The 13,075-nt window shown below is 33.2% G+C and overlaps 3 protein-coding genes across 4 annotated transcripts; 1 reads left to right on the top strand and 2 right to left on the bottom strand.

Annotated features, from left to right (window-relative positions):
• Positions 1-1,591: 1,591 nt before the first annotated feature.
• Positions 1,592-2,956, bottom strand: LOC111921751 (uncharacterized). Its single transcript, XM_023917332.3, has 2 exons — positions 2,521-2,956; positions 1,592-1,829 (listed from the first exon to the last, which is right to left on the bottom strand). Exons 1-2 carry the CDS (start codon positions 2,830-2,832, stop codon positions 1,707-1,709), a joined length of 435 nt encoding a protein of 144 aa, XP_023773100.1. The 5' UTR covers positions 2,833-2,956; the 3' UTR covers positions 1,592-1,706.
• A 2,447-nt stretch (positions 2,957-5,403) lies between these two features.
• LOC111921752 (60S ribosomal protein L27-3) lies at positions 5,404-6,077 on the bottom strand. Its single transcript, XM_023917333.3, has one exon. The coding sequence runs from the start codon at positions 6,010-6,012 to the stop codon at positions 5,605-5,607; it is 408 nt and encodes a 135-aa protein (XP_023773101.1). The 5' UTR covers positions 6,013-6,077; the 3' UTR covers positions 5,404-5,604.
• Positions 6,078-10,448: 4,371 nt separating this feature from the next.
• On the top strand, positions 10,449-12,969 carry LOC111921753 (mRNA cap guanine-N7 methyltransferase 2). 2 transcript variants are annotated; one of them, XM_023917334.2, is made up of 12 exons: positions 10,449-10,591; positions 10,673-10,809; positions 10,916-10,994; positions 11,229-11,323; positions 11,449-11,520; positions 11,607-11,716; positions 11,810-11,932; positions 12,023-12,115; positions 12,211-12,279; positions 12,359-12,447; positions 12,535-12,635; positions 12,699-12,969. In XM_023917334.2, the coding sequence occupies exons 2-12, from the start codon at positions 10,693-10,695 to the stop codon at positions 12,843-12,845; spliced, it is 1,095 nt and encodes a 364-aa protein (XP_023773102.1). In that variant the 5' UTR covers positions 10,449-10,591; positions 10,673-10,692; the 3' UTR covers positions 12,846-12,969. The 2 variants fall into 2 exon arrangements, with proteins under 2 accessions (XP_023773102.1, XP_042755331.1); XM_042899397.2 differs by having other exon boundaries at positions 12,359-12,440; positions 12,699-12,877.
• The last annotated feature ends 106 nt before the right edge of the window (positions 12,970-13,075 follow it).

Genomic DNA, 13,075 nt, shown 5'->3' with positions numbered 1-13,075 from the left:
GACTAACCCTTATTTCAATTGATACAATCTGAGTTTGTTAAATTCATCTTCAAAAACATGTATATAGTAATCGTTTAAAAAACAATAATTATATCACTCAGTTAAACAAAACAAGTATACAATTTTGAAATGAAAATGAATTATAACCCTAAGGCCCTAACATTTTAAAAAAGTGTATCATTTAACATTTTGAGTTGGCATGAAAGTAACATCTAGGTTGAAAAGCTATGAAACCTCGGAAAATAAAATAAGAGTTTAGGTCCCTTACCTTTTGGTTTTCTACTCATTTGATCACTTAACTCATTTTAAGTTTTAAAAGATCATCAAACTTTTGGCTTTATGCTCATTTAGTCACTCAACTTTTGGTTTGGTCACTTAACTGTTGGTTTTGTACTAATTTAGTCACCTAACTTTTAAAATCGTGTTCATCTAGTCACTGAACTTTTAAAATTGTGTCAATTTAATCACTAAAAGTTTAAAATAAAGTTATAAAAATGAGTACAACTTTTAAAAATTAGGTGACTAAATGAACACAAAAAGCCAAAAGTTAAATGACCAAACCAAAAGTTATGTGACTAAATGAGCACAAAAACAAAAACTTTGGTGACTTTTTAAAACTTAAAATAAGTTAAATGACCAAATAAACACAAAACCAAAATTGAATGATAAAAAATAACCTAAGCCCATATAACAGTAAATCACAAAACCAAAAATTGAATGAACAAAAATGACCTAAACCTATAAAATAAAAACTTGTATGGAGGATAAACAAGTTTTAGAAAATGGCATTAGAAAGAACTGTTCAGGAAGCTGCTTTATTTCATCACAATTTTGAAAGTAGAAACATGAATACAATATCTAAGGAGCTTACAAGTGTAAAACCGTTCGCAAAGTATATGAATGTTTAAACTTTAATTAATACACATTCTCGAAATGGCTCAAGATAAGTCAATAGATTCCATGCATACATGTTTTAAACCCATTGTGTTTGAAGTTTGAAAGGACTTGGTTGGATTTATGAGAACAAACGTACATTTTTTTATCCCTACATGTTTGCCCTAGTGGTACGAAAGTAAAAATCCTTAATTAGAGTTTCAGATTTAAATCTAGACACCATCCTTTTTATGGGTATTTTGCAAAATACTTGGAAATCTCAAATTCTATAAAAAAAAAACGTGTAAGAATGCAACTGTCAACCAGATGTAGCGTTTATGAATGGTATAAAGTTGTTGGCTCATAACCGTGATCAAGTTTTGTGAAATGCAAAATCAATTGGCAAACAAAAGGATTATGTTATATGTGTTTTTATAGCCTTTTTCCTTGTAACAAATAAAGGAAAAGTGTTTAGTCACACCACGACATTCTTGAATCACGTTGTGTTTTCAAAATCCAACCATGGAACGATACAAAAAAAAAATGTTAATTTTTATATCTCTGACGTCGGTCTCAGTCACAGTCAGTAGTTAGTCAATCAGTCTCAGTCTCAATCCAGATGGTGTACAATCTGTTTTGATCTAATCAAACGAGACGGATGCTATAATTGCTATTTGTACTTGGAGAAACAAAACGAAAGAGGGTTGCAAGTGGTAAGTAAAAGAAGTCGGAAGCTGTATATTCAAAGTAATTCTCAGATTTAAACAGAGTATTTGAATTAATATACGACATATGTAAAAAAGATGGAATCTTTTAACCATATTTCATAGGTACTACTGATCATCATTGGGTGTGGGTGATGGTGGGACATCATCAGATGGCTTCTTCCTTGCCCTGCCCTCTTTCCATCGTCCAATAGCCCACCTCAACACAAAGAAGCCTCCAATTGCATAAACCTAAAAACAAACACCAACGGGAATAGATATTTCATAATTTTTAGTAACAATTCATAATTCATAAATAATATAAATGGATTAAAATTGAAAATTCTAGCCATAAAAGCCAAAAAGAAAATTTTACATGGGATGGAGCCCTTAGCCCTTTAGTGAGGATATGATAAAGTGTTCTAAAATTTAAGGGAACCTTCAACATCAACATCTATGATCTATCCACCAGCTGGACTTAAATGACCTACCAATTGCCAATTGGTACTGTGAGCAAACCAAGACCTATAAACTAGCATCCATTTTATCCAGCCAATCTGTACTAGTGTTGTTAACTTATTTGCCCCAAATATCACTCAACATAAGATCACAATTCCTAGATTCCTTCTCCTACAGCTTATCAACATAAAATATAACACAAATTCAATTCAATTACATAATCATCAACAAATAATGAGCTCGAATTAGAAAAAGGACCAAACTTTACACGGAGAATACCAAGATTTTAGGAGTAGAGATTTCGTGGTTACAATGAAAACGATGAGAGAGAGAGAGAATTAAGGAGCTTCGAATTCGTGATCCGATAGTGTGAAAAATATTCAATCAACGAGAATCGATAGAAAATAACTCCGAGAATATTCAGGACTAAAATAGCAAAATCAGGCATATAGGGTTCAGAAAAAAAAGAGGATAGATTACATACCTGCCAAAGAACAGCAGGACTTGTTTCTTGAACCGCATCTTCCGATTCAAGCTTCAACGAAGTAACGGTCTTCGAACGACCATCTGGATACGTAACCGTAGCCGACTTCGCTACCCCCACCACTTCACCATCACGAACTATCTCTTTCTTCTCTGTTTCCACCTTCGCAATCTCTTTCTTCTCCGGCGGCTGTGGTCGAGGAGGGAAATTAAAAACCTGAGTAAACTTGGTGAACAGCAGAGAAAAAGGATTCGGAGGCCGGTTCGATTCGTCTTCGTTTTTGAGCACAATCGAAGTTTCTTTGTCCGCCATTTTTGTCGCAAAGCCGGTGCGAAATCAGTGCAAACTGCAAGCAAACAGTCAACTTAAGCGGATCGTCGAAGCGCGTGCGATCCAACCGTTATGTTAGGCTCGTGAAAGATATAAACGATGAGACATGGAGATGTGCGCTAAAGTAGGTTTCAAGGCCCAATTGTTTGGACTAATCGATTTAAATGGGATTAAAATCATATGTTCACACCGATCCCTTCATATATCAACTATGTTTTGGAATAAGTTTGTGACACAATCATCTTTTATGTTTTGTAAGTAAGATTGTAATTATAAGATTAATTTGGGAGATTCAATCAAAATAAACTTGTTTTTTTTTATTTGTTTGTAATGTTGTTTTTGTTGAGTATCTAATTATCTATTATAGTATTATGTTAAGAAACATACTTTATAAATAGAACATCTTAAGTGAAAAAGGAAACAAAGATAAATAATAAACATTATCATGTATAATTAGTCATTGATAAAATGAGATGTTCTATGAGACTTCATATGACCTAATATGCTCGATTTTCAAGTTGAATAAATCAATTTTTAAAAATTGAATATATAATAAACTCAGATTAAATTAGGATCATAAAATCCTAATCGAATCTTAAGATTACAGTATAATATGATTGTGATCATCTTTTGTTTATAGAATCATAAAATCTAAGATTATATATAATTGTTTAGAACTATTTATGAATTTTTTTTATTAGTTTACATGGTATAAAAATGAAATTAAAAAAATATGCTTAAATTATTTTATATGGTATTTTTTAAACCCCTAACATTTTCTCCAGTAACTGAAAATAAATAAATAAATAAATAAAAATAATTAACCAACTTTTTTTCTTCAAAAAACATTTATATTTGGCAAACTACAATTTCATTTTACCTCATTATTCGTATGTTTTTTTTTTCTGTTTTGCGGTTGTTTATTGTGGTTTTCAACATTAAATTTTGAAATTAACATCATATCAATCTTGGAACAAGGAAAAATGTTGTGACCAATTTTTGTTGGTAAGTGAGCATCAAATTCTATTTGCAAGATTTTCAAAGATTGTTGTGGGTGATGAAAAATGGTCTAGGCTAGTATGATATTTCAGATTGTTTTCATAATCAAATAGAAAAACAACTCTTAAATTCCAATATATGTTAAAAAATTTAATGTATCTTTGATGTTATTTGATCTATAATAAGATCATTCGATTTCTTTGATACTCTTTTTTTCTCATCAATACTCATATAATAAGACATTACATTTCATTTTCAAGTTAACACAGGCCCTTCTGTTAATGTAGAACCTTTCAGTATCAAAATTAGTAGATGTTGAACCATTAGTTTCCAAATTAGATCACACTAGATCATTTGTCATACAATTTCATTCAAGTTTGCAATGCAAAAACTTCAATTTCTAAATTAACAAGCACAAATGCAACGGATTCTCAATTAAAACCATTATAAAAAAGTCAATCAAATATGTGTATTATTTTTGGGAAAAAAATTTGTGTTTCTCTGAAAAAAACAATCAATTACAAGAAAATTACAATTAAACATGCTAAGAGAATTCAAAATAAATAAATAAAAAATGTTCATAAATATGGACTAAAAGCTATGTTTACAAGATCAAAAATCCAAAAAACATTAAGAGCATTTATAAAAGGAAGTTATAATTTGTAAACTTGGTCTTGCCGTTTTTGTTAATTTCAAGATTAGCTTGGATTGTTTACTTTTTGACTTATTTGATATCAAACTTTAACTTAGGGTTATGAGATAGACCAAGGTACCTAACGATACTTTTAAACGACATAAATTCGGTATAAGACAAAGACTATACATATATATCATCTTCAAACTTAATCATAGCCTTTGGACACCAACGGGTTGGTCTTGTTTTATAAGAATCATAAGTCATATTTAATAAGTGGAGTGTTCTGATAATACATACTAAATATGATATCTTAACTCGTAGATTTAGATTCTATAAAACTTTAATCGATTATACATGTAAAAATGTAAATAAGTTACTTTTGATTAAAGTTAATGTACTAATTGTTTGAACCTGGTTATATTAAACTTTAACAATGTACTAATTCTTTGATTGAATCATTTGCTGTTATTCCACTCCTTTTATAATCATTTGAGCAAGTTCATAGATCCATATATCTCGGCTCATAACTAATACAATTCTCAATCTAATAAATTAATTTAATGTACTTAAAACTTTCTAATCCTTCTAATTGCATTTGTAAACAAATGACCTTTCATATTTCAACACTAGGCTTTACTTCAATCTCAACTAGTTTAATTCGTGAGATGAAATACTAATACAACGATAAAACAATCATTTTCTGCATTGATAATCGATGGAACACAATGAATTCAAATCATAAAGTCCAAATCGATATTGAACGAATTCGACGCCTACTGTGTCCGAGATTAATAAAATATACTTTGCTAAGCTAATCTGATTAAAAACTATTCAAATGCAATCATATCGATTTGTATTGATCAGCTGAAAGTATTCCATTCAAGATGAATACTGTGGATATGAATATTAAACAGCAATTATACGATGAAAGGAACAAACTCATATCGATAACCAATCCAACAAACAAGCATGAGGTACAAACAACTAATCCTTGAAACGTATCTTGATTTGCAACCAAAAATCGATACAAGTAAACTAGCATTAATCAGTCTATCATCATCAACATTCATCAACTAAAGATTCGGAAAAACGTAACAAAACCTGACACGAAAAACAACTCAGAATCGGAGCTTCGAGAAGAACCAACGGTTTTTCCCGGTCTTGAACCGCTCCTCTAGCCTTGCTTTGGTCTCTTTGCAAGCTGTAACCTTCTTGTCGCGCGACTGGAGAGCATCGACCGAGACGACATCCTTGAGATCGACGTCGAGAGTGTACCTCGTCGGCATTATGTGGTTGTAGTTCACTAGCTTGATAAATGCCTTCACACGCGACTTCTTCGCAGTCTTCTTTGCTGAATCTTTACGAATCACCTTCTTCGGATATTTGGCGATTCCAGCGACGAGGCAGTGGCCGTAGGGACGGTCACGAGTTCCGTCATCGAACTGTTTTACGATCACGGCCTTCCGCCCAGCGAAACGGCCGTTGAGAACAACGACAGCCTTGTTAGGTTTCAAAAACTTCACCATTTCCGCTTCTTCTGATCTTCTCTTAGGTTTGCCTTTGCCTCCGCCGCGCTTCTTAAACACGATACGACAGATATATTTCTAGGGTTTATAAATTTTAGATAGCATTGACGTGGGTGGGCTGGTAGCCTCTACTAAATAAGGCCCAGAAACAGGAGTAGTTACAAATTGCCAATTTGCAATCAAGATTTGTGTTTGTGGGCTTGTGTCATCGAGAGTTTGGGCCGAATTCAATTGTACCACTAGTCCATTACCCAAAAAAGTATAAAATATTAAAATTCAAGTTTTTGATCAGATGGAGATCGTTATTAAAGTTTAGTTTTGAAGGTGGCAATTATTTTGCATCGTGTTTGTGTCACTCGTTCTTTTAATCTTTTGCATCCTAACTCTTACGAATGAGCAAAAAAGAACCGCAACCAAAATGTGGTTAATGGTTTTGTTTCAACATTATTATAGTATTGGTGGATGAAAAAACTTTTGCTGGAATTTTTATATCATTTCAATTTATCTTCATTTTTTTCAAAAAAATTGAGTAAATAATATTTCATCTTTAATCTTACTTTATTTTTTACCCTCAAAAAATATTTTTTTATTATATTTTAAGAATAACCATAGGTAAGTCCCGTCAAAATTTAGAGGAACCAAAACCGAGAGTTCCTAAGATGTTGTATCTTGTTGCTATAACGTTTCAACTATTTTAAAACAATGATCATAATATTCTTAAGAATTATCTAACTAGAGACCTCTCACAATTTATAATGACTTCCCTCCAATTTACATTATCAGATGTGAGATAGGATGCTAAATTATCAACAACCTGATAGTAATCTATTTTTATAGCTTCATTTGATTCAAATGCATTTATCCCACAAGCGAGGTGGGATAATTTTTGGCCACGTTTTGTTATTTCAATATTATAAACATTAGTTGCCTCTTCTTCTATGGCTTATCCCACATTCACATTTATATATGACAAATTTCTTTAAAATCTTAATAATATAAAGATAGAGGAATTTTTAGCCTTAGTGATTTAAACCAAAGTTTTAGTATATGTTAAACCGAGAACATCCATAAAAAGAACCCCCAAATCTGACTTCGTATGAGGAAGTTATGATTTTTCTAACATTTAGCATAACAGTGCACAACCCGAAAATTCGAATTTTAGATCGGTCGATTTTCAGCCAAAATAATCTAAACGATAAATGAAGATATCATTAATAGGAGTTAAACGATAAAAAGACAGTCGAGAACGGAGCTCGTATGCGAAAGATATGAATGAAGTTTAGTCTCTACTTTTCGAGCGCGGCGAATTCGATACAGTTTTGTAAATCCAAGATAGAATGAGAAATAGTCAATAGTGTCTAAGTTAAAGTTGTAGTACTCATAAATACCAACACGTGGATATAAATAACGTCGAAAACTAAGCTCGTATGCGAAAGATATGGACGAAGCTTAGTCTCTACTTTTCGAGCGCGGCGAATTCGAATACAGTTTTGTAAATTTGAGATACAATAAGAATTAGCCAACGAGGTCTAAATGAAAGTTGTAGTACTCGTAAATACCAACGTGTGGATATAAATAACGTAGAAAACGGAGCTCGTACGCGGAAGATACAGACGAAGCTTAGAGACTACTTTACTATAAAACTCCTATAAATAAAGGATAAACTCCTTATATTTTCTTCACACCATAAGCCTTTCTTTCTCTCTCTAACTTCTCTCTAACCTCCCTAAACCCCTCCCAAGTCTAGGGAACCTCCCTAGCACGAGAAGGAAGCCCCAGAGCGCCCGACGGCTCCGAGAAGAAAAGCTTTCAGCTCAGAAACGCTGCTCCAACGAAGCCCGATTTTTAATAAAAACCCGCTGTAAGTGAGCGACGCCTATACTATATTTAATATAGTTTTTATTTAATTATAGTAACATTATTAGAAGCTTATAATAAGTACTTGGGATATTATTATGGGTTATATAAATATTGTTTAACACTTATATAATAGTAATAACAGCTAAACTATTAATTAGTCTCGGCGAATAATAGACTAAACTCTAGTGCTAATAATACTAGGTTTCGTCGAAGAAAAATATTTTTTTTAAGAAGCGAAGCGCTGTCTGAGTTCGAAATCACCACCGTATCAGGTGAGTGCATAGTCATTTTCATGAACATGATTTTAATACAAGTATTAATTGAAGTATTAAATATATGTTAAAGAGTTAAATATTTGTTGAAGAGTTTATGTGTGAGTGTATAGTCCCTTTCATGAACATTATTTAATACAAGTATTGATCTAAGTATTAATTATATGTTTATGTGCGAGTTAATTGAGGTTGGCTGAAATACGTGTTAAAAACATATCTGATTATATATGATGATTTAGGATAAATGGTAGACCTAAATTAATTATGAGGAATATTGGGCAGTATTTTTTTTACGAGTAAAAGTGAGTTATACTCAGAGAATAGAACTTTAGTATATGTCATTTATCCGGGAGCATGGATTAGACACAGTCATTATCCCTAGTCCGAGAGTATGGATTGGACATAGTCAATTGTCATTAATTCGGGGGTATGGATTAAGACATAGTCAGTTGTCCTTAGTCTGTGAGTATGGATTAAGACATAGTCATTCATCCCTAGTCCGAGAGTATGGATTAGACATAACCATTCGTCATTAATCCGAGAGAATGGATTAGTCATTCGTCCCTAGTCCGAGAGTATGGATCAGGCATAACCATTCGTCATTAATCTAAGAGTATGGATTAGGCAAAGCCGTTCATTTCTGATCCGGGAGTATGGATTAAGTAAAACGGTTAATCTTGGGTTTGAGAGTATGGATAGTCTTTTTGTGAGGATCGACGGGGTGGGATAAGAGTTGCTTATACATATATGGTGAAATTGTATGTTTTGTGAGTTATAAATTATATATATGATATAACATTGTGGGATTGAAATCCCTATGTACTCACCAGGTTTCCTAACCTGACCCACTCAGTTTATTTATATCACAGGTGTTGATATGAAGTCACATTACACTGAGAGATTAAGGAGATATAAATCACTAGTGATAATGAATGTAAGTTCTGTTCATGCTTATGTTTCTGTATTGACAATGACATCTCAAATGTTTTAAAATGAATAAAAATACTTTTATTCGGAAATACTTTGATAACGTATTTATCATGTTTTACTGGGAACAAATTCCGCAAACATTTTTATTACAAGAGGTACTCTGATTTTTATAAAGCATAATCAAAATCGGTCTTTTCTGACCGAGAAAAATGGGGATGTCACACTTTCCAAGGTCTTAAAGGATAAAGTTTCCAACTTTATCCATTAAGACACACCCTTTACGTCAAGATCTAAATTCCAAGGTCCAAAAGGCAACTTTAAGCATGAGACTAGATCATTAAGCGCTTAATCTAAGAAATCTTCAACTCAAAACTTCCAGAAGCACTCTAGGGATCCTAATGAACCCTAAAAATGTAAACTTTATGGACATGTATGCCCCAAACATGTCTTTTCCCAAATATAGGTCAAAAAATGCAATATGACTTAGATTTCATGCAAGGTTCCCAAGTCACCATCACTTCCTATATCTATGAGATAAAATACTATTGGGACTTAGAGAAACCATAAAGTTGCAACCTTTATCTCTTCCAACCATACAAACCTTATGAAAGGGACTAAATATGACATAAACCTAGTTCTAGAGAGAAAACCACCAAAAAGATGGGCACTTAATCACTTACAAGAGTCCAAAGAATGCTCTAGATGTCGGTGATGATGTTTGATTGTTGAATAAACACATTAGACACCTTCTTCTTCTTCTTTAAGTTATCAAAATCACCAAAATAAGCCAAGAATTACCAAGAGGCTTGAGGGTTAGGGTTTTATGGGGTTTGAGGGTGATGGAGGCTGATAAGGAGCCCTGTATTCAAGCTAATGAGGTTTAAATACGAAGGAAACCCTAAAAGATCATAGGCTTGGGCCAGAACAGTTGTCATGTCGTGACAAGTTCATTACTTTTAAGTTCTTTGAATTTAACATGAAAGATGTTGTGTCATTCATGGATCAAGTTCATGAGTTTATGATTCGTGTCTTTAAATTTAAGAATCCAGATGTTGAAATTTCCGAAAAGTTTATCGGTGGGGCTATCATTACCAAATTAACACCTTTAAATTTAAGAATCCACTGCCACAACACCCACCATATAACTTATAAATCAAAATAAAATCGAACAAAAAACATAAAAAGGACAATTTTGATATTTTACGTCATTTAAATTGAATTTCAATTCCAATTTTTGTCACCCAAACAAACTATAAAATTGGTTTCCAATTCATGATAAATTTAAGTTATTTAACATAAATTTCTTCGCAATCATTATGCAAAAATACATGTCATTTTAACACTATCTGCGAACCTAGCAGGTGATTTACCCGGTTGGAGACACATAATTGGTTAAACTTGAGAACTGATGTTACACATAAAACGGTACCGTTTGGATTAAGAGCAGATTTACTCCATTTCGATTATTCGGATTTGTTGGTGAGGATTTTTCCCAACCCTGCTCTTCCTCCATACCGGTACCATTTCTTGTTTTGAAACTCGCGCTTACATCTTCTGGCTTAACGAACTCACCGTTTATTCTTCCCAAACGAGTGTAGGGTTTTAGGGGAAGAAGACGATGCTGACTCCAACAATCCCAACGCACAACAACAGGATCGTTGATTCAACTCACCATCGACTACTCGAAGTAGTTAAGACTGCTCTTATCAAGATTTTTGTCTCTCCCTACGCCACTGTCTGTAATCTCTACTCAAATACTCTCTTTGTATCTATATGTTTTTGCTCATGTGCATATTCATGCCGTTTCCACAATTTGACATTAAAATTGGTTTGTTCTTCAGGTGTGTGATTTGTATTGCGGAAGAGTACCAGACGAAGAGAGATGGGACGAAGCTCAAATAGGTCACTTCATCGGAATTGGTAATTTCACATACAATCAAAACGTTCCTATCTGTTAGTGATCGATTCAGTTTTCCTACGTGTATGAATTTGTTCAATCCTTCGTCTTAAAAGTCTTAGATAGGGTTTATGGTTGAACGAATCTTTTTTAGAAGATTTTAATTTCATATTTCTGGAGATGTATGACAAAATTGAAGTAAAAAATAAAACAAAATCAGAACATATCTTGAACAAATTGAGTTATTATGCTTACAGACGAAGCGTCATCTGGAGTTAGAGAAGTCCAAGAAGCATGGGAGAGTCAACGAAAGACTTACACTTCAGACTTTTATGAGCTTGATCCCTGCATTGTGAGTCCTGTTATCATGTAATTGCATATATTTTGTCTCTTTCATGCGTTATTAAAGATAGGTACTCATTTAAGCATTTCTGAGATTTTGTAGTTTGTCCACTGATGGATGTTGACCTTCTTCAGGAAAACTTGGAACCAAATTTGGGGGACAAGGGAAATACAGCTGATATTGTTTGTTGCATGCAACATTTGCAGGTTAAACTCCATTGTTTGTGTTAATATTGACCTCTTCTTCTCATATTGAACATATAAAGGGAACTTCTGTTACTTATATACTGCAGTTCTGTTTTGAAAGTGAAGAGAAAGTAAGAAGACTTCTGCATAATGTGTCATCTTTATTGAAACCAGGGGGTTACTTAATCGGTATTACTCTGGACTCATCTACTATATGGTAGGCTACCATGTTTTTGGGAGTCATTTTGTCAGAATTTATTTATAGCATCATTTTCTTGCTTTCATTTTGAATAATTGGATTGCATTGCAGGGCAAAGTATCAGAAAAATGTTGAAGCATACCACAACCGAAGTGGTGCCATGAAACCCAACCTTGTTCCCAACTGCATTCGATCAGAAAACTATATGATCACTTTTGAAGTTGAAGAAGAAAAGTATAATAAAAACACCCAACATGTTGTATTTTCTTATAAAATGTAATCAAACGTCTGAACTTATTTTCACTATATGGTTTAATTTTTCAGGTTTCCTTTTTTTGGGAAAAAGTACCAAATGAAAATTGCAAATGACACGTCTGCTGAAACACATTGTCTGGTACACTTCCCAAGCTTGATCAGGTTAAGATTTTGGCAATTTCATTTCATCTTTTATGTGGTGATAACTCTTGTTTTTAATAAAACTTTTCCTAATTAATGTTTATGAATTTTTTCAGACTGGCAAGAGAAGCTGGTCTTGAATATGTGGAGATACAAAACTTGCTGGAATTTTATGATGATAATAGGTGGGGATTGGGGAGTGTGATAATTTTTTTTTTTCAAAATTTCGCTTTGTGATCTTTACATTATACTTTGTTATATCAGAGCACAGTTTTCTGGGATGCTTCTAGAAGCCGGTCATGGTCTTGTGGACCCCAGAGGGAGACTCTTACCAAAATTCTACGATGTACTAGGTTTTGTGTCGGTTTCATCGTCCTTTCATCTTATAAATCGTTTTCCTAAACTACCCTCATTGCTTATACCTGAAACCTGTTATGCAGGTTTATATACTACATTCATATTTCAGAAGCCTGATCCGGATGTTGCCCCTCCACTTATGACCCCATTATTGCATGATCATGGAACCCAAATCCTTGATGAGGCAAGTTATTCCATCTTTGACCCTTGATGTTAGAATAAATTACAAAGTTGGTTTTTGTTTCAGAGGGAGTGGCAGGGTAGTGTGTGGAGGGATGAGGAGAAAATTGGAGCATCACATTCTGAATCAACTTTCAGCTTGGGGAAGATAACTGAACAGAAAGGGATTCTAGGTCCTGGACCTGCTGATTTACGTTTTTCAGAAGCCATTTAAGCTTCCTCCTCACTAATAATCTCACAAATTCATCATGATATTATTAAGAACTAAAATCATTGATTTTCATTTTTTAATACTGTATAATCCTTCATATATATAGATCACTGAGGATTGCATTTTATGTTGTTTATATTGAACAAATGACACATGTCACACAGACAGTAGGGTGTACATATGTTATACGTGAACTTGTTGCATATATATTAGTTTATCATCAATCAATTGGT

Source organism: Lactuca sativa, chromosome 2, assembly GCF_002870075.4.
Source record: "Lactuca sativa cultivar Salinas chromosome 2, Lsat_Salinas_v11, whole genome shotgun sequence".
NCBI lineage: Eukaryota > Viridiplantae > Streptophyta > Magnoliopsida > Asterales > Asteraceae > Lactuca > Lactuca sativa.
Note: the sequence above shows the minus strand (reverse complement) of the source record. Positions and strands in the feature narration are given on the sequence as shown.

Excerpts from the sequence above, each read along its gene's own strand:
- LOC111921751 (XM_023917332.3), bottom strand. The coding sequence starts at position 2,832 with ATGGCGGACAAAGAAACTTCGATTGTGCTCAAAAACGAAGACGAATCG. Across the intron at positions 1,830-2,520 it reads GTCCTGCTGTTCTTTGGCAG|GTTTATGCAATTGGAGGCTT; the intron begins GTATGTAATCTA and ends GTTTGTTTTTAG.
- LOC111921752 (XM_023917333.3), bottom strand. The coding sequence starts at position 6,012 with ATGGTGAAGTTTTTGAAACCTAACAAGGCTGTCGTTGTTCTCAACGGC.
- LOC111921753 (XM_023917334.2), top strand. The coding sequence starts at position 10,693 with ATGCTGACTCCAACAATCCCAACGCACAACAACAGGATCGTTGATTCA. Across the intron at positions 11,933-12,022 it reads TTTGAAGTTGAAGAAGAAAA|GTTTCCTTTTTTTGGGAAAA; the intron begins GTATAATAAAAA and ends TTAATTTTTCAG. Across the intron at positions 12,116-12,210 it reads CACTTCCCAAGCTTGATCAG|ACTGGCAAGAGAAGCTGGTC; the intron begins GTTAAGATTTTG and ends GAATTTTTTCAG.